The sequence below is a fragment of the Pan paniscus genome, chromosome 2, assembly GCF_029289425.2.
Source record: "Pan paniscus chromosome 2, NHGRI_mPanPan1-v2.0_pri, whole genome shotgun sequence".
NCBI lineage: Eukaryota > Metazoa > Chordata > Mammalia > Primates > Hominidae > Pan > Pan paniscus.
The window spans coordinates 136,303,043-136,324,046 of record NC_085926.1 but is presented as its reverse complement, the minus strand read 5'-3'; the positions used below and the strand labels follow the sequence as shown (position 1 = coordinate 136,324,046).

Here is a 21,004-nt window from a genome sequence, read left to right as displayed (position 1 = left end):
TGCCATCTGGTGGACGAGAAGGGCACTGGTCCCGCTTCCCAGGCGTTGGGTTGGCAGGGGAACCTCAACCGGGATAGTATCTACTGCTGCTGCTACTAGAGTAATAATGCTGATAATGCTTAAACATTTTTTTAAAGCAACTGTGAAGGAGCGAGCACACCTACTATTCTAAGCTCTTTGAATGTGTTAACTCATTTAATCTTCACAACATCTCAAAAGTAAGTAGGATGTCCATTTTTCAGAAGAGGGAACCCAGGCCAATAGAATTGGAATAACTTGCCCAAGGCCACATGGTGAGGAAATGTCCTCTGATCCTTGTCTAGGGTTGGCATGGAATGGATCAGACACATTTGGGTCTGAGTCCTCGCCTTGAAGCTCGGTTTCTTTCTCTGAGAGAATTTTACTGTCCCCAACAGGATGTAGTGAGGATTCCCAGCATGTACCTTGGCTGCTGTGAGGACCAGCAGGTGCCCCTCACACAAATGTCATGTCAACAGGTCCCCCCCGGGCTGTGCAGCCATCTGGCCCTGCCCAGCACATAGTGAGCCCTCACTCAAAAAGTAGCATTTCAGCTCTTTGCCTAAGAAAAAGAGGCATCACCTATCTCCTTTCCTAATCTTTGATACTATGCCCCTCGCAAAAATGTGTGTTACGTCTGAAGAACTTCCTTGCAGAGGTGGGTGTTACGAAGGGAGACGCATTAACACTGCTTGAGCTTCAGATGGAGGTTTGGCCTTTACTTGGGAAGACAAGTAAGTTTGGTAGACAATGGAGAGAAAGCCTGGCTGGATATTTCCCAAAGGGAGGGGAGCACCCTACCCCCGACACCACCACCCAGTGCAGGATGGAGGCACTGTTTTCCTCTTGGCTTCTACCTGGGCATGCTGGCCTGGGCTGGGGGTGGCAGGGGGGTTCGTTGTTGACCTTGACCCGGCAGATTCCGTGGGCTGTGGCACCAGGGTGGTTAGAGAAAATGGGATCTCAGTAGCCCCAGGGGAGAAAGTGAAAGAAAAAGGAGGAGGGTTTGTAGAAGGACTGAGGATACAAAACTCTTGTGAAAATTGGTCGTACAAATTGTATCGTTCTTATCATACCCAACTAAATCAGAGTAGAGAGTCTGGGGGAAAACACACCCAGGGAATATAACGTTGCTCCAAAAATGTAATTCTCTGCAAGCCTGGCTGCCGAAACTGCCTGTTCTCATAAACTGAAACCAGTTTTGTCTAATGGCTACTGAAACAGCCTGCTGTTATTCTAAGACTAGTTTTAACCACTGCCATCACTCACCAATCAGAACTTCCCTGAGACGGGGTCTCACTCTGTCTCCCAGGCTGGAGTGCAGTGGCATGATCATGGCTCACTGTAGCCTCAACCTCCTGGGGCTCAGGTGATCCTCCTACCTCAGCCTCTCAAGTAGCTGGGACTATAGGTGTGCACCACCACATCCAGCTAATTTTTAAATTTTTTGTAGAGATGGAGATTCACCATGTTGCCCAGGCTGGTCTGGAACTCCTGGGCTCAAGCAATCTGCCGGCCTTGGCCTCCCAAAGTGCTGGGATTACAAGTGTGAGCCAACACATCCAGCCATTTCTCCTTTTTATAAAACCTCTAACCTTCTCTTTGTTCTTCGGAAGTTCTGAAGATCACTGGCCCTGAATTGCAATTCTTGCTTCCCAAATAAAATGTTAAATTTAGAGATTTATCTCTATATTTTTATTTTGACTTTGACAGCCTGAACTTGGGCTGGGAAAGGAGAGAATAGTCAGGCTGAGGGTGTTTGGCTCCACACCCTATCCTTAGGAAATCCATGGTGAACTTAGCATAGGGAAGAGTACTAGTGAGAGGATGAGCAGGGAATTTGGGAATAGCCTCCTCCCCAGCTCATAGCTCTGTAAAGGGAATTCCCCATGTGGCTCAGAATCAGCAAAAAGATTGCATTCCAGCCACAGGCTTTTTGATGAGGTCAGGGTATGTTATTGAAAAAGTGGTGTTGGGACAACTGGCTTAACACAAAGCTAAAACACCCTTCACACCTCACTCCAGAATAAATTTCCAATGTTAAATTAACAATAGGCTAACCATGACAGAGAAACGACTATGTGCCAGTTATTGTTTCTAAAGCTTTCCATACATTAGTTTACTTACTCTTCAATATAATGGCATGACGTGTAGACAATTCCATTCCCTTATTTTATGAATAGAAAGTCATCTGGGTCAGGCATGGTGGCTCATGCCTGTAATTCCAGCACTGTGAATAGCTGAGATGGGAGCATCCCTTGAGGCCAGGAGTTGGAGACCACCCTAGGCAACATAGTGAGACCCGTCTCTAAGAAAAAAAAAATAGCTGTGTGTGGTGGCACATGTCTATAGCACCAGCTACTAGGGAGGCTGAGGCAGGAGGATTGCTTGAGCCCAGGGGTTCAAGGCCGCAGTGAGCTATGATCACCACTACACTCTAGCCTGAGTAACAGAGCGAGACCTTGTCTCTAAAAGAAACATTTAAAAAAAAAATTTAAGGTGTAACCCTAAAGGTATTCAAAGGAAATAATAATAATACTTGGATGAGAAAGGATCATATTAGCATTGTACCAAAGACAAAAACGATAAAGGAGTAAATAATAGCTTTGGACATTTAAAATTTTAAACATCTATAGTATAAAAATAAATCAGTAATACAATAAAAAAGGAAACTACATTCTAAGGGAAATTTTTGCAATAAATATGACATATAAGTGGTCAATAAACTGAATACATAAAACCAATAAATAAGAAAAATGAAATTAACAGAAAATTGAAGAGGGCATAAATAGGCGGTTTATAAGGAATAAAAATGGACAAGTCTTCAAAAGTCCATCTTTACTGGGGTCAAAGAAATAAAAATAAAGTAGAAACTAGATGCCCTTCTTTTGTGTTTCCATTAAGCAAAGATTTTTAAAAAGACGCTACCATCCAAGGATGATGAAAATGCACGAAACAAACATTTCTTCTGCTGTTCACGTTTGTGGTATAATCCTTCAGTACGTGGGTACAGCATCATTTATCTAATCATTCTCCAATTATTGCTCACTTAGATCCTTTAACGTTTTGTATCTTATGAATGTGAAGATCACCTTTGTTCATCATTCTTTGCATCTTTGATTACTTCTTTAGGAGAGGGTCCTAGGAGTGGCATTTTTAGGAAAGAGGATTTTAAACCTCTTGATACCAGATGCCAAATTGCTTCCTGTGAAGGCTGAATCTGTTTTGATTGACAAGGGGAGCTGGGCAAGAGCAGAGCTTGGAGTAGCCCGGGGACCCAGGAGAGGAGAGGGCAACAGGAGGCTGTTTTTTCGGTAAGGAGCATCTGAGGGAAGGAGAAATGAGTCAGGCAGGGGAGAGGTGGCAGGGCAGGGGCTATGGTCAGAGGATGGGGGAGGCTAAGCCTCCTTGCTGAATGTCCAGCTCAGGGCCTGCCCCACAAGGGAGGCAGAGGGGGTACCGCTGGACAGGCCAGCTTGGCCTGGGAGACGAGCACCCCACTAACTAAGGGGGGGTGTGCCTAGCTCCTCCAAGCCTTAAATGACGTGATCCGTGCAAAGCACAATGACTGGTACATGCTGTTTGAGTAAATGGTGGCTGGAGTTACTAGTAGACACTCCAGAAGCATTTACGGATTTGATTTTGGAATCCTGGCTAACATTTAAATAGAGTTTCGGTGTGCCAGCCACTATTTTGAAAGTATATGCAGTCATGTGTTGTTTGATGATGGATATACGTTCTGAGAAATGCATCCTTAGGTGATTTCATCATTGTGTGAACATCATAGAGTGCACCTACACAACCCTGGATAGTAAAGCCTACTACACACCACGGCTCTATGGGATAGCCTACTCCTTCTAGGCTACAAACCTGGACAGTATGTTACTGGACTGAATACTGTAGGCAACTGTAAGACAATGGCAAGTATTTGTGTATCTAAACATAGAAAAAGGACAGAAAAAATAGGGTATTTTAATCTATGGAACTACCTTTGTATATGTGGTCTGCCCTTGACCAAAACATCCTTATGTGGCACATGACTGTATCTAATTCAACAATAGCTCAATATCCCTAAAATAAGTATGTTATCATCAATCCAATTTGACAAATGAGGCAATCAAAGCATAGAGAGCTTGGACAAGTTACCGAAGGTCATCAGCTGGCAGCATTGCTGGGCCAGACCTAGGCAGCCTATGTTCTTACCGCACTCCACACATCCTCTGTGCACCAATAATACCAGAAATCTCAGCAATGCCAGACACAAAGAAGGAACTAGAAGTTTGGATGGTTTGGAGGAGGAGGGGTGGTGGTGAAGAACTATTATATTAACAAGAAAGTCAGTTGTAGTGCCTTGCATCACAGGGTCCATTTCCAGCAGCCTCAGCCACCAGGCTGACTCTAAGGAAGCAGGGCCAAGGTCAGGGCTGAGGGGGCTCCCAGCTGTGGGTGCTCCCCTGGGCTGCAGTCCAGAAGCCCCCAGACTACACATGAGGCCTCCTGGGTCTTACTCACTGGGCTAACTGCTGGGTTGTCCTGGCCTCGACTTCTCAGATGGAGCTGGGAAAGGCAGCTGGAGGAAGAGAACTGGAGGTGGTGTCCAAGGCCACAGCTCAGGCTGCCCCTGGAGGAGGCCCAGTGCAGACACTCTGGAAAATGACTGTCATTGAAGTTCAAAATGCTGCTGTTGAGTCATGCAGAGGAAGTTGATCTGCATTCAGCTCACTTGGAAGAAGGCAGGGATGTGTGAGACGCATTGAAAGATTTTCCTCAAACAAAGTTAAAATTAAAAAGGGGCGGGGCAGCTAGCTGGGACTAGCTCAGTCCTCAGTGTGGCGGGGCTGCTGGTGAATGGAGCGTGGGCTTCCAAGTCAGAACTGGGTGCACGTGCAGGCTCAGTCACTTCTTGTTGTCCCTGGACCTCAGTTTCCCTTTCTGTAAAACAAGCATCACATCACCTACCTCTCAGGGAAGCCATGAGGTTTAAATAAGGTAATATGTAGAAATAGCAGGGTGCCTGGTTTACAGTAAGCGCTCAACAAAACGTTAGCTGATAACTAGTTATTGTTGTGCATTTATTTACTGTATGCCAAATCCTCTGTTGAATGTGTAATGTGGATTACCTAATTCAGGGTTCTTGAAGTGTGGTCCCAGACCAGCACTATCCCATCAACTGGAAACTTGTAAGAAATGCAATTTCTCAGGCCCCAGACCTGCTAAATCATAAAAGCCTGTGTTTTAACTCCCAGGTAATTATGATGATGATGATTGCTAGGTCGAGAACCACCAGCTAATTTATAGTTCTTCGTACCATTATTATAGAACAAGGTGAGAATTTTATTCTTACCAGTAAGGTGACCAATGGTCCTGGTTTGCCCGGGACTGTCCTGGTTTTAGCAATGAATGACCAGTGTTTCAGGAAACTCCTCAGTCCTCAGCAAACTGGTTTTGGCCATCCTATTAAGAGCTGAAACCATATTTCATTCTAGGAAGAGATTATGGGATTATGGCTAAAGAAAGCTAATGAGGTTTAGAGAATCTAAAGGGATGGGTGTTTAGCTTACTGGGTGGCTGGTGCTGGAGAAGACAGGTTGGTGGAGGGTCTGGCATGGGGTGAAGGCCAACTGAGAGGCCCTGACAGCAGAGGGACCATCCCTGTGACCCCCAAGTCCCCAGCAAAACTCAGGAATGGTTATTTTTTCAAGGGACACGGTATCCCTAGGTTGCCCAAGCTGGTCTCAAACTCCTGGGCTCAAGCAGTCCTCCTGCCTCAACCTCCCTAGTAGTTGGGATTACAGGTGCAAGCGACTGCACCTGGCTAGGAATGTTTATTGAGAGTGAGTTTTCTTTGTAGAAACTGAGGCAGGGGCTGAACGTCAGAGTGAAATGGACAGAAGTGGAGGTCCCTGTGAGAACCTGACTTTGGAGGACTGTGTGAAGTCTTCAGTGGGCCTTGGGACTGCCACAAACCATAGGCTTGGGAATGGAGAAGGATAGTTTGAGCCAATCTGATTTAGATTTTAAGGCATGGAGGCCCCTGTTGAGATCTGTAATAATTATTAATTCATTTGATAAACATTCAGTATTAACTTTGTATCACTAGGCCCTTCCCTGGGTTATGGATATAAAAATGGAAGAGATGTGGACAAATGAGATATTACAGTGGACTGTGACCAGAAAATCGACAAATCTGGTCAAGTGTCCATTTACACATCAAGGGCTGGGAAACTGATCCTTTATAGGAGTGGCTTTACAGACAGTGGCTACTCCAGGCAGCTGTTTTTTTAGTAACCCATGATCACCGAAAGGCATGGTATTCAGGAGATGAGATTAAAATGCAGCGCAGCTAGTGGGCTCAGCTCTGGCGGCACAGTAGAATCACCTGGGAAGCTTTAACGTCTTGATGTCCGGGCCCTAACCTAGACCAATGGCACCAGACTCTTTGAAGGAGTGGTCTGGGCAGCAGAATTATTTTCCAGGCTCCCTGAGTGATTCTATTATATAGCCTGAGTTGCGAACCACTGGTCTAGGTGGTTACAAATTCAAATTCGAGTCGATGGCATTTGCCTTCAAGTGCTTTTTTGACATTCCTCCCATCTCTCCTCTGCTCCCGTTGCCCAGCTGGGCTCCCATCCTGGTGATGGGTTGCCAAGTAGTCCTGGAGCTGCCACAGCACCCTGAATTTTCTTTGCTCTTTGCTAGTTTTGTACCAGGGTGTTGAGGGCCCGAGAGGCAGGGGTGGAGATGAGGGAGTCATGTGCGTTACACGCTTAGTCACGCTGGGGAACTGGGAGGAGAAGGGCAGCCCGGCTGCCTCCCCTCCCTCAGGATGTCGTGGGAGCAAGCTCAGAGGTGTGTCCACCAAGTGAACAATTTAGAGCTTCTTAGAAGTTGTGGAGTCGATGGATCTTCGCTCCTTTCATTTCCTCTTTCCACTCTCTATGGCTGTGAAACTACCAGAAGGGCCTGAAGTCAAAAAAGAAGGTCCAAGACGCTGGTTCATTTTCATGCTGGGTGACACTCAGCGGTACAGTGAGAATCTGCTAAAACATGATTGTCTCCCCAGAAGAATATATGTATACACGGAATTTTGCATATGATTTGAGGGGTGTCAGCCACCCCACCTGTAACCCCATGGAGCCAAGGTTAACAACCCCTGTATGAGGTACCTGGGTCCTGTCAGAGGCATGTGAACCACAGCAACTCCATCTTGAATAGGGGGCTGGGTAAAATGAGGGTAAGACCTACTTTCCCAGACAGTTAAGGCATTCTAAGTCACAGGATGAGACAGGAGGTCGGCACAAGACACAGGTCATAAAGACTTTGCTGATAAAACAGGTTGCAGTAAAGAAGCTGGCTAAAACCACGATGGCCACAAGAGTGACCTCTGGTCGTCCTCACTGCTGCACTCCACCAGCGCCATGACAGTTTACAAATGCCATGGCAACGTCAGGAGGTCATCCCATATGGTCTAAAAAGGAGAGGCATGAATAATCCGCCCCTTTTTCAGCATATAATCAAGCAATAACCATAAAAATGGGCAACCAGCAGCCCTGGGGGCTGCTCTGCCTATAGGGTAGCCATTCTTTTATTCCTTTACTCTCTTAATAAACTTGCTTTCACTTTACTGTATGGACTCACCCTGAAGTCTTTCTTGTGCAAGGTCCAAGAACCCTCTTTTGGAGTCTGGATCAGAACCCCTTTCTGATAACAGTTCCAGACCTTGAGGGGTCCTCATGAATCAGATGAAGGAAGGAAGAAGTACCTGGACAACTTTGCCCAGAGAGTCAGCAGCTGTCTTGTAGATAAGAACAAGCCCAGCCACAATTTACCTTCCTGTGGTAAGAACTTTTATTTTTACCTAAATAATTTATCTAATTAAATGGTTCTCAAACTTTAGGGTGCAACAGAGTCTCCTGGGAAGGTTGTTCAACACAGATTGCTGTGCCTCACCTCAGAATTTCTGATTCATTAGGTCTGGGGTGGGATCAGATAACTTGCATTTCTAGCAAACTCCCCGGATACGGAAGCTGCTGGCCTGAGGGCCACACTTTGAGAGCCACTTATCCAGTGATTTCACCTCTGCTCATTAGCCCAGGCGCAGGGCTGATGAGAGACTAGGAAGCTGGATTTGAGTCAGAGCTAATGGTTTAGCACATAATTGCCAGGATGTACATTCCACTGAAAGCATCCATCAGTTCTTTGCTTGGTATAAACTCAGCTTTCCTTTTTTATATTTAAATTTCCACATTAGCATGGTAATGAGCTATTTAGGATGATGTGGAAGCCCAGCAGCTATGCTCAGTGAAAATCCAGCTTGCACAGAATAGGCCACCCTTTCAAGTGCTTAGGGACTGGGAGTCCCTAAGTTCTCAGCAGTTAGATTTTTTCTTGTTCTTTACATTTACCATAGTTGTGCACATTTTAACCAAAATGCAAGTGTTTGAGAAGCAAACTGGGAGCCCACTTGCCTCTGTGTGAAAACTTCCCATAATTAAGGGAAGCACATGCTGACCGTGGGTGGGCACTTGGAGCTCACTGCCTCCTCCTTGCTGGGCAGAATCTTGCAGCTGTTAAAGGCAGAGGCGCGAACTTTTTAGTCATCGAATGAATGCCGATGAAGCGTCCTCTGGTTGGATGAAACTGAACCGGATCCTGAGGAACAGTGAGTCCAGGGCTGGATTTCATTTCGATGCCAGGCCTGATGTTCTGGAGCAGTGGCTACTGTCTTCATTGTGCACACAACTCTCCTGGGATCTTGTTAAGATGCAGATCCTGACTCAGCAGGTTGGGACAGGGCCCAGGAGTCTGCATTTCCAGAAAGCTCCTGGGTGATGACAATGCTGACATCTGTGACACCTGGGAACTTCGGTTCACAGCCTCTTTAGAAGTGTGCGGAGATGAAAGTGGACTTTAAAATAGTCCTGGTATGGACCTGGGAATCTGAGCATCCTTTAGAAAGGGAAACCTTCAATCTTCAAAAGTGATGGAAGTAGTGGGCCCAAAATGTGACTAAAATCTTCATCTGGTCAGTGAACACCCTCTTCATCTACTGAGTACAAGGATTATGAGGGACTGAGATTTATGGGAGCTCCTCCAGGTCAGAGCATTCCTCTTAATGCACAGATCCCCACAGCTCATCATCCCCATGAGGCTGGGAACCCTGTGCTGCACAGGTTTTAATGTTCTCTGCAGCCCTGATGTGGGGCTCAGAGCTCAGTGAGTGTGTGCTGCCTGAATGAATGGACATGTTTGACCATACTTTTTTTTTTTGTGGCTAATAAACATCAGCCCATTACTAAGTGTTCAGTGGCACAGCCCACTCTGACACATCTTAAAAATTAGATGGAGGAGCCACCGGAGTGTGAGGTTTGAGCACAGCAGAGACATAATTTGACTTCCATTTTACCAAAAATGTTCTGGCTGCTGTGTTGAGAATGAACTGCAGAAAGACAAGAATGAAACAGGCATGAAAGATGGCAGCTCAGGGTAGAATGTTAGCAGTGGAGGTGACAAGCAAAGGGCAGATTCTGGATATATTTTGGAGTCAACAGAGATTTGTTGGGTGTGAGATGCAGGAGAAAGAGAGGAACGAAGGATAACTCCAAGGTTTTTGGCCGGAATAACTGGAAGCACGGAGTTGCCATTAGCTGAGCTGGGGAAGGCTACATGTAATGCAGGTACGGGAGGGTGAAAATCAGGAATTCCGTTTGGGACATGTTAACTTTGAGACTGGGTACCTGACACATCCAAGTGAGATATCAATTTGGCAGTTGGATATATGAGTGGGACTTGTGAGACAGTTTCAAGCTGGAGAGGTACAACTGGAAGCCCACAGCAGATAAAAGGCATCTTAGCCTCAAGATTGGATGAGGTCATCAAGAAAGTGAGTGTAGGTAGAGAAGAGGACCAAGGACTAAGCTCTGGGGTGCTCCAAAGTTAACAGATTAGGTGGAAGATAAGGACTAAGAAGGAAGTGACCAGTGAAGGAGAAAAACTAAATATGACAGCATCCTAGAAGCCAATGGAAGTCTCATGAGGAAGAGGGAGTGTTCAACTGTGTTACTGCTGAAGGGAGCTCAAGTATGAAAAGACTGAGAACCAGCCTTTGAATTTAGCCAAATGGAAGCCATTGGTGACTTTGAGAATGGTGGTGGTGATGGAGTGGCAGGTGAAAGCTCACCTGGAGCAGTTTAAAGAGAAAGAAATGAGAGGAATGCATGACAGTGAGCATAGATTACTCTTTTAAGATGTTTTCTTGCTGGGCTGGGTGCGATGGCTCATGCCTGTAATCCCAGCACTTTGGGAGGCAGAGGTGGGTGGATTATTTGAGGTCAGGAGTTCAAGACAAGTCTGGCCAACATGGTGAAACCCCACCTCTTTATTAAAAATACACAAATTAGCTGGGTGTGGTGGTGCATGCCTGTAGTCCCAGCTACTTAGGAGGCTGAGGCAGGAGAATCGCTTGAACCCGGGAGATGGAGGTTGCAATGAGCCGAGATCATCACACTACACTCCAGCCTGGGCGATAGAGCAAGACTCCGTCTCAAAAAAAAAAAAAAGATGGTTTCTTACAAAAGACAAAAAAGAGCAGAGAATCAAGTGGTATCTGGCAAAAGACGTGGGTCAAAAGAAGGTTTTCTTTTTCTTTAAGATGAGAAAGATCCAGTAGAGGGGAAAATTGGAGTTACAGAGGAGGGATGAGGGGCCAGGGTAACGCCTGGTATGTGCTAGCGCTCGAGGAAGGGGCTTGGCTTCAGCCAGGAGCATGGAGGGTTCATCACTAACAACTAAGAAGGCACAGCAGGTGGGTGCAGATGCTGGGGAGGGGGCAGAGGTGGTGAAAGGAGTCTGTGGAAATTCTGTTCAGCTGTTTTCAACCTTCTCAGTGATGGAAGAAGTATCAACTGAGAGTGAGGGAGATTTGACACACACAGAGAAGGCAATGTGAAGATGGAGAAGTAAAAGATATGGAGATGCTGGCCTCGAAGACTGGAGTGATGGAGCCACACGCCAAGGAATGCCAGCAGCTACCAGAAGCTGGGAGAGGTAAGGAGCGAAGGCCCTCCTGGCACCTTCATTTCAGGGCAGTGATACTGAGTTTTGATTTCTGGTCTCCAGGACTGTGAGAGAATACATTTCTCTTTTAAAGCCGCTAAGTTTGTGGTAATTTGTTACAACAGCCACATGAAACTAGTATAGAACTAGAGGAGGAAGAACTGACTTAGAAGACCCACTGCCTTGTTCACTACCATACACCTAGCACCCAGCCCAATGCCTGGCATATGGCAGTGCCCAATAAATATTTGTGGAAAGAATGAATGGGCAGGAAGACAGGCCTGAGTGGTCCACCACATCACCTCTCTCCCCAGTCTGCAGTCTAGCCTTCTCTGCCTCCAGCCCAGAGGGCATAAGAAGCATCCTCCAGCACCCAGGTTTACATGTTTCAGCTAGAGTTGCCCAAAGAGCTAACAAGAGAGGGTTTTGGCTTGTACTCCCTGGAAAACGGAGCCTGAGAGATTCAGCTTGGTCAAGTACCCGCCCTATTTAATCAACAAAAATGAAATCACATCGTGCCAAAGACTGTAACCCTAAGGATGGGGGAAGAGGGCAGTTTCTATGAAAAGGAATGTCAGGCAGATAATCCAATAGGTGTCCTGGACAAAGAGCACCGTTTCTGGGCTCCTCACCACACTCCTACATTAGCTTTAGTCCTCCAGCTACTTTGAAGTGCACATTAGTGTCCCATTCACAGGCAAGGCAGCTCAAGACTAAGGCAGGTCATTTGCCCAAAGGCATTCAAAGGTCGGTAGTAGGGCTAAAATCCAGATCTGCCCAGTATCAAGAGGTAATGCCTCTAAATGCTGTGCTAGCCTGCCTTCATCCTCCGGCTCCATGCAGGAAGGAGACACCCCACGGCCACCGGTGGGCTCCTCCTTACTTTAGATCTGGTTAGCACCAAGGTCATGCTCTGTAAGACGTGGATGTTCTGGGCAAAACATCAACAACTCACAATGTTCTCAGCAAAACTTCAGGAACACCGGAGTAAAAGGAACTAAGACAGATACGTGTTTCTCTTCTTTATTAATCAGTCGAGAGATACAAAGACTTAATAAAAAGTTACATAAAAGGTTCAAACATCACTGAGATCTTCAGGCATCACTCTCGTTTCACGACAATGGCCACCAGTTAAGACTATGAAACAGAAGCTGGGCGCTCACAGGCGCACAATAATTCAAGTATCTTTCATTCCAAGTAAACCCGACATGGAATTTCAAACACGATGGGCTGCCAATGGAGGGAACCTGTCTGTGGCTCCAGATTTGCTGTAACATGTCTGAGGGGCCTTTGGGTTAAAGTTGCCACGTTAGTGGGTCATGTCTCCTGGAAAAGTGAGACAGGCCCCACGAGGCCAGCCAGGCATTTTCCACAGCAAGTGCCATGAGAAGGAGGTGGGCAAAGTCCTAAGAGAAACCATCCAGGTGTCCCGAGTGGCAAAGTGCACAGGTAGTAAGTGGCCATTGTCCCCAGCCGTGGGAGTGGAGAGGATGGCTAGGATTATCTCCGGAAAAAAAAAAGCAGCCCTCTAAGGAGGGTGTCAAACAGTGGAAGAAATCTGAGAGCACACAATGGCAAAGGCATGGGGTGAGGGCATTTCAGGAAGGCTGTGCTCCAGGGGATGTGAGGGTAGCACTATTCTCCGGAAGACCAACGGGAACATGAGGATGTCAAACAGCCACAAGTCCCAGTTGGCTCCTCGGTCATGGTGTGGCGTGGCCAACCAGGTTTCCCAGTCTGACCCTGCTAGATGATAATGGAGGAGAAGATGGAGGGATGCCACGGGGCACACTCTACACTCTACTCTGGCCTATCTGGAAGCTACCTCAGTCATGAGGGCCCACTTCTACAAATGGGTCATTATTTACCCATTTCATTTATGCGGAAATGAGTTCATGGGAAATGAAAGCTTACCAGAGGCTCAACAGCAGAGGATACAGAAGACTAACCCTTAACTAGTCTCTCTCAGGCACTATGGAGTTCAACGTGGGCCAAGTGCAGGATGGATGAACAGATGCACTGTCCCTTCTGTCCCAACTGTGTGGTTGAAATCCCTATGTCTTCTCACCTTTATGGCCGAGGTCTCTGTTCTACATCAGCTGATCTGCTTCCAGTGAGACTATCAAACTCAGTGCTGTCGAGGAGTTGCAGCTCCATGGTGGGCATGGGGTATGCTCGTAGTGGTTGGTGCCCAGCAGGAGTTTTCTGGCTGTGGACACTGCCCTGTGTGCAGGGCTTCTTCTCCTACTCCGCCATGCTCTTGATTCTGAGCATCTCCATCCTTACTCCTTCCTACCTGCCTTTCCTCCGCCTCACCTCCAGTTTGCAGCTGCCATCAAACTGCACACAACAAACTGCTGCAGATGCCACTTAGGGAAGCATAAGGATTGGGAAGAGCTTTGTCCTTTTAGTGTTTAAAATACCTCTTAACACTATAGGGTCTAAGGAAACTTTGAAGTGCCTCACCTGGAATGTTCTCTCTTATCCTTCCTTTTAGGAACAGAAAAAGGGGCAATTTAGACAAATAAGAAGTTTGATTTCCAACAAACAAAAGTCTCAACTGTCTCCTTTTGTAGCAGAATCATTCTCCAGCTGGGCCCCTCAGTGCTGGTGATCTTGCCGAGGTAGGAACACAGCGCATTTTCAGAACCCGGGTGTCTTGGCATCCAGTTGGGTGCTCACTTTCCTTGGGTTTCTTTCTCCAGAGTGGCCAGGCCACCTGCTGAGGATATTCTAGTTTGCATAGTGACCTGATTTGTAACATCTAGAAAATAAGGTCACCAGCTGTGCTGCCTTTTATTCTAACCTTTTCTTTGGTGCAGCGTTGTTCCTGTTGTCTCTCCACTCCCACCCCAGCTGGAAAAACTCCAGTCTTTGGCTCACACCAGCAGCACCTGAGGTGGGGGGGCGGGGGTGAGCATCATCAGGGAGCTGGGGAGACTGCCCCCTTGCAGAAGTTATATGAGAGCCACGCATCAGCCCAGCCTTCCTTACTTCTCAGATCATTTTATAGTCAAGATTCAACAGGTCAATAAAAATTGCCAAAAAGGCAACCTAGTACTACTTTTACAAATACTGGAAGGGGTCTGCTCATTGACTAGGCTTATAGAGGTGGTAGTCAGTTGACTCCAAAGGAAGATGGCTTCAGGTCTTGGTGCTGTTTTAGTGATAACAGTATTGAATCATTTTTGGTTAAGATCCAGCATGAACTGGAGTTTTCTGGATGGTGTCCACATTAGGTTACTTTGACGTGTCAGTGTATTCATATCAGAGAGGCACCAAGCAGCACAGCTGATGTGAAAACGCAGCAAGAGACAGATCTGAGAAACCCAGAGCCTCCTCAGACCCCTGGGGAGGGCAGAGAACTTAACCCATACTGTCTGAAAAACAAATGAACATGTTTGCAAAGCCAATCAGCTTACTTTAGTTTATACATTTCCAGGATAATGAAAACCCCTTTTAGAACTGACATGCTCATGACAGCCACTCCCCTCAGCAAAATACAATCTGTTTTCTAATATTTGCATCCCCAACCATAGGAAAATCCTCTGGGTAAATACCTCTCTCTTCTCTCATTTCTAGGCCATGTGTAGGGTCTCTTTCCCTCCCAGGTTTGACCCATGGCCTGAGGCCTCCAGCTACAGTTCCCATTACCTTCTGTCCTCTCAGACACTCTACTTTCAGATTGAGTTGAGTTTTGGCACTGATGGGAAAACTCGGTTAAAAAACAACAACAATATTCCAGATATGTTACCAGAGAGGTCTGCTGAACACTTGAAACTTCACCAGGCAGTGAGCCCAGACCCCTTTAATAAAATAATAATCACTAAAATAATTTAAAAATCTATAAAAGACATCCAAGCTCAGACACTGTGGATGGGGGGTAAGGGAAAGAAGCTTGTTCATGGCTTGTTTTGTACTTTGTATGTGGATAAACACTTCCACATCAAACCAACACTACGTAGTTACAATAAACAACACACCCACCGAGAGAGGGGGAGGAACCGGGTTGAATCAACACATGGGGGAGCCAGGGGCACTTGGATGCTGCTTCTGCTTACAGGTGGCTTCCTTGTCTCTTGTGAGAGGTGGGAAAGCCCGTGCCCTCTGGGCAAAGCCAGACCCTGTCTGCTCCCTGCCCACCTGCCCTTCTCCCTTCCTGTACCAAGTCCTTGGGCCAAGGGTTGTGGTTAGAAATGGTTTCAGTGCAGTTAGGTGGGGAGGGGTCCCGAGGGCTGGCCAGGCCACAGTCACTGTGCCCAGGGCCTCAGGCCTGTCACAAGATCACACATTGCAGTTTGTGGGTGCCTGTGGCCCGGTCTCCCCGCCATTTGGTTTTCTTCTTCTTCTTCTGGCTTTTTTCCGGAATCTGTTGCCTTTTGAAACAATGAAGGACAGAAAGACAAAGTCAGAATGGGCTTTGCTTCTCCTCTGCCCCTCTCCTCCTTAGCCCCAGATCTGAGTCAGAGGAGGCCTGTTCTGGCGGGGTTAGTGGGTGAGGGGGATGGGGATGCCATCCCTCTCCCAGTGGCTGTCCTGGCCACTGGAGGAGGGCCTGGCAGGATAGCTTCTCTTGAGGCAATGAAATGGGGGAGATGGGTGAGGGGATAACCTAAATCGCCCTACTGATGGGAATGACTGACATTATGTTGTAGCTACATTTACATAAATCATAAGCTACATCACATTTTGTCTTATAGAGTGCTGGCCTCTATTCCTGTGTTTCATAGTTTAAATAAAATGATGGGTCAACTGAGCGTAAAAGCCATTTCATGTTTTCTGTTAACTTTTCCTATGTCTAAAACCTGACCTTGGCACTATAGGTTCACAACCAAGGCATCACCATAGGCTACCTGATGGCAGCACATCCTAATTGGAGGCAAAATGCCCAAGAGCAAATAGTTTCTTTCTTTCTTTTGTAAAGATGGCATTTCACTATGTTGCCCAGGCTGGTCTTGAAGTCCTAGCCTCAAGCAATCCTCCTGCCTCCACCTCCACCTTTGCCTCTGAGTGCTGGGATTACAGGAATGAGCCACTACGCCTGGATGAGAAAATCATTTTGAGAGTGCAAAACTGCCAGCAAAAACATAAAGTGAAGACTGTAATATTTCCTCATTATGCTGGGGAATAATGAGAAGATGAGCTTGTTGAGCATGTGGGGGGATGTGTGTATAGTGGGGGTTAGAGCCCCGGGGCTGATCTCACGGCTCACCAGCAGCCCTTGGAGGTGCCAGCATATAGGCCACAAACTCAATGCACAATGTCTGAGACCCGCTGGTTAGGCTGCTGTGCATGTTAAAGATTTGGGAAATGGGATAGCTTGGTGACAGCGGATGCAGCCAGGAGGCTGTTTTAGTCATGAGTGCATGAGGTGATTAACGTCTGGACCCTGACCATGCAAAGCAATATACAAGAAACTTTCATTAGGATTGCTGACAATACTTGGAGATTGACAGCTGGTGGGGTTGGGAAAGGAGATACATGTGCAATGCCTCTGAAATTTGAACCTTGGAATCAGAATATTGGTTGTTCAGGAGAAATATCAAAGGGTGCTCTGATATCAGGGCAGGGAAGAGGAGAGAGACCTAGTTTGTACAGTGGGGAAAGCTTTGGTGTGAGGAGAACACTGAAGCCAGGCTGGAGGGAGCTGCCTTCCAGGGAGCCTGAGCCACTGCCTCAGACAGGAAGGCATTTCCACTTAACATGTGCAGCAGACATCACCCACAAACCTGTTAGCAGCTGCGGGGAGGGCAGAGGTAGGTGGAAAAAGCAAAAGAAAGAAATGGAAGGAGGGACAAGAAATCCAAAAATAGGCCCAGAATTCCACAGCCTCATGGCCTCAGAACAGGAGCTGCTTCCTCAAGCTCCCAGCTGCCTCCAGGAGCCAACCCATGCTGTGGAGGCCTGCTTCTAGGGAGAGGGCAGCGCTCACCTAATTACTCTAACGAGGTCATGGAAGGCTTTGTCGACATTGAGAGGTGGGTCCTTGGCACTGGTTTCTATGTACGGAATCTGGAAGGCAAAGCTCAACTTGATCAAAGTGGCACAGCGATCCTCAAAGCCCTGTTACACCCTTAAAAATGCCCAGAGGTTCTGAGGAACCCAGGTGCTTTCAAAACCCCCCACAGAAGCCCCAGCCCCCAACAGCCTCAAGCATCATTTAGGGCTTTTCACTCTTTCAGGTTGCAAAGTGTTACTAATGGCTTTTCCAATTCCCTCTTGTTCTCTAGGCACAGAGATATTTAATAGCTCCCTAAAAATAGAATAAAGTGATCTTTTTATATACTTGAAGATGAAAGACTGTTTCATTTATCAAAAATACATTTTGATTCTATCCATTTTTCTTTCTGAGGTCTGTTTCTCCACCTTGGGATGACTTCTGTCCCTCTTTCTGGGCCCCTCCAGAGTGGACGCTGGTAGAAAAGGCTGAGGAGAGGCTGGGTCATGACCAGGATTCTGGGCCCAGGTGACCCTGGCCCCGTCGGAGCTGGCCCCCACCCCATCCCAGCTCTTGTTTGATCTGTATCTATGAGCCTGAGAGCTCAGCCATGTTTACACAAGGTTTTTGTCTGTATGTTCAATGCTGAGAAATCATCACCCGGTCGAAAGGGTGCAGACAGCGGGAGATACGACTGTGGTGGCCCCACAGAGCAGGTTTCCAGGGCCAGATCTGCACCAAGCCTCGGGCTGGCAAAGGGAGGAGAACAAAGGCTCTATGAGGTCAGGACACACTCACTCCTGAGCGATCACCTTCTCCTACAGCAGGGACCCCACCAAGGCAGGAAGTGTTCATTCCCCAAAGGCGGGGAGCAGGGTGGGGAACACACAGGCCTCCCTTGATGAGACAGATGGAAGTAAGCTGAGTGTGATTAGACTGAATAACTTTGTTATTTTTCGTAAGTTTTTCTGATTACAAAATTAATGCCTTTCATTATAATATGCTGGAAAAAGAAAAGCACAGTGAAGGAAAGAAAAATAATCAACACTTGAAATGCATGGAAGAGGGCGACAGAGTAAGTTGCTGTTTTAGAGGAGTAGATTGTAAATCATTGCCCAGAACACAAACCAGTCAGTATCTTCCCATCCATCATCATCGCATGAGGTTGGATGTGCACACTTCTGTTGTAGCCAACAGACACACAAAGCGCAGAGCACAAAAGGCAGAGCTTAAGCCTCTGAAATATTCATTGGACAAATATTTGAGCCTCTGATAACACTAAATGGAAACTGCTCTTCATTATGGGCTGTTTGGCTTTCCAGGTCTCACTATCCCTGACCTCTTTCAGTCCTCACATTAACCCTCTGAGGTAAGCAAGTATCTCCATTCTGCAGCTCAGGAGACTGAGCTCAGAGTGACACACTTGCTCAAGGTCAACACCGGCTGGCAGAGAATCAGGGTTTGAACTGGGCACACTTTCCACTTTCTCCTGGCCCTGGTAAGGGGTGCTGAGGTCTGCTTTGGAGCCTCTTCCAGGTTGGACACCAAATCCGGCCATGGCAGGTGCCCCTGATAAGTGGCCAGTAGAGTCCTATGGGGCCCCTGTAAGTCAGGACAACGTGCTTCCCTGCACACACCCAGAGGGGAGGCAGGAAGGCACCGCAGCCCAAGCTGGGACCTACCTGGAGCCCCTTCACATCCTGTACTCCTGCCGGCTCAGTAATGGCCCAGGTTCCAAGGCCTCAGACCACTGCCACCTGTGGTCCCACCCCATCACTCAGAAGTCCCTGAGTTGTATGATCCCCCCCAGGTCCCAGACACCTTCTACTTTCTTTCTAGGGTACCTGTCTCTACCATTGATGAAACACTGATGTGCATTACCTGGATTCCTGGAATTGCAGGATTTCAGTAGCAACAAGACTTAAACTAAGGGGAGCCCTTCAATAAACAGTAGTTTCATTTCCAAAGACCAGGACTGCAGGGGTGACCAGGCTACAGCTTTTACACATCTCCTGACCCCCCTCTACACACACGCACACACCTACATTGTGTTTGGTCGCCATTTCTTTTCCTTGCTCCCTGGTGATTTTCCTCAAGTGCATCAAATCGACCTTGTTGGCCACGAGGATCATCGGGAATGACTCCCTGGGAAATAAAGGAACAGCAGCTCTGTGAGGTTTCCACCACCCCTCACACCTGGTTAAGGTGGCACATTCACATCTCAGGCATAGCACAGCCAGCCCACAGCACCTCCCCAGTCAGCCTGGACTGCAGTCCCTTCCCTCCTCCTTTCCAGAGAGAGGTCAGGGCTTGGGGGAAAGGGCCCGGGGGCTGCTGGCTGTCTTGGCTTGAAGCCTCAGGTCCATTGCAAGGCCAGTGGTGAGGACTTGAGGGGCTGCTGGCCAGGGGCTGGCTCCCCAGACCTGGTTCCCATCTCTTGGGTCACTCAGATGTACCAACCACACAACCAGCTGCACAATTAGGATGGCTCCCAGCAGAGGGCATCAAGAGGCATGGCCATCGTAAAGATTCTTATTGACATGGGCCAAATTTTGTCCAAAACTGAATGAAACGACAATCTCACCACAGCATTGAGTATTTGGCAGCATTGGGTATTTCCATTTTAAAAAATTATAATTTGACTGGTGATAAATGGTACTTTACTATTTTCCCTATATTTCTTTGATTAGCAAGAAAGTTGAACATTTTCCCACATTTGAGCCATTTTTGTTTTCTCTTTTGCAATTCATGTATTCGGAGTAAAACCCACATTAATCTGTGGGAGCTTTATGTGTATGTATGTGTGTCCCTTTACCTGGTAAACTTATTAACACTTTGCCTTTGGAACACATGTTAGCTAGATTTTTTTCTGTCTTTAATGGAATTTGCTCAAAGCTTGTTCTTTTCCTATTAGTTTGTGCTTTTATTTTCATTACATAGCCTCTTTGAGACTCAACAAGGCCAAATGAGTATAAACCAGATTTCAAATGATTTAATTACTCCACATAAGGCTTAAAAAAATCCACGCCTTTAATTAGGGGCGAGAGAGAGAGAGAGAGAGAAAGAGAGAGAGAGAGCACCCTAGGAGGCAGGCGCAGGCCTCTTCCCGGTACCCTCACCTGTCTTTGATGCTCACCTGTCTTTGACGCGCAGGATGAGCTGGTGGAAGCGGTCCACGTGCTCAAAGCTGGCCTTGTCAGTGACGGAGTAGACGATGAGGAAGCCATCCCCCGTGCGCATGTACTGCTCCCGCATGGCGCTGAATTCCTCCTGCCCAGCTGTGTCCAGAACTGGGGTGGGATGAGGCCACTCAGGGGCTGTCCTCACCTACCCTGTAGCCCCCACAGCCTGCAAGACTCCAACGCTGCTGCTGCTGCTGTCCCTACCGTGGCCCAGTCCGAGCTGTCCCGTGAGAGTCTGCATAAGCTCTCTCTCTGGGGCTGCTCGAAGGGTCCCAGCTGAAGCTCCCCAACCTTAAAGCCTGCTTCAGGGTGAGGCTCTGACTCACTGTGGACCCACCAAACCCTTCTCCTCCAGTTTCACCCCATGTGCTTACTAGGCCTAAATTCTCTGATCTACAGACGCGCCTCATGAAGCCAGTGATGAACTCTGCTACACAATCCCTCTGGCCAGACCTGGGCTTGGATCCCTGCTGCAGGGCCTACAAACTGTGACTCTTTGGGAGGTTGCCTGACTCTCTGAGCCTCCCCTTTCCTCCTCTATCAATGAAAACAGTGCCCCTACCTTGCACCCCCTAGGGGAGAAGAGCTTATTTGTGGACATGCCTGGGGGGAAGCCCTGAAGAGGCCATCTGGGCAGGAAGGGCTTCTCAGCCCCCAAGGGGACAGATACCAAGGAGTCCCTGGGGGAGGAGCGGCCCCTCACAGCCAGGGCACTTCCTCCTAGGCTGGGGCTGGAAGCTCTTCCTCCTAACCCATCCATCCCCCCAACTACTCCTGCCCAGGTGCTCTCGCCCCTCACCCCCACCTTCCT

The 21,004-nt window shown here is 47.6% G+C and overlaps 1 protein-coding gene across 7 annotated transcripts in view; it reads right to left on the bottom strand.

Moving 5' to 3' along the window:
* Positions 1–12,082: 12,082 nt before the first annotated feature.
* Positions 12,083–21,004, bottom strand: part of MRAS (muscle RAS oncogene homolog) — a 57,991-nt gene continuing 49,069 nt past the window's right edge. For 5 of the 7 annotated variants that reach the window (XM_003822476.5, XM_024928073.4, XM_008976059.5 and 2 more), the window contains 4 exons: positions 20,148–20,301; positions 19,057–19,156; positions 17,006–17,085; positions 12,083–15,449 (listed from right to left, as the gene is read on the bottom strand). In XM_003822476.5, the coding sequence (XP_003822524.1) occupies positions 15,350–15,449; positions 17,006–17,085; positions 19,057–19,156; positions 20,148–20,301 (434 nt within the window). In that variant the 3' untranslated portion in view covers positions 12,083–15,349. Of the gene's footprint in view, positions 15,450–17,005; positions 17,086–19,052; positions 19,157–20,147; positions 20,302–21,004 lie in introns of all 7 variants that reach the window. The other 2 variants (XM_008976060.4, XM_063602954.1) reach the window with 1 other exon arrangement.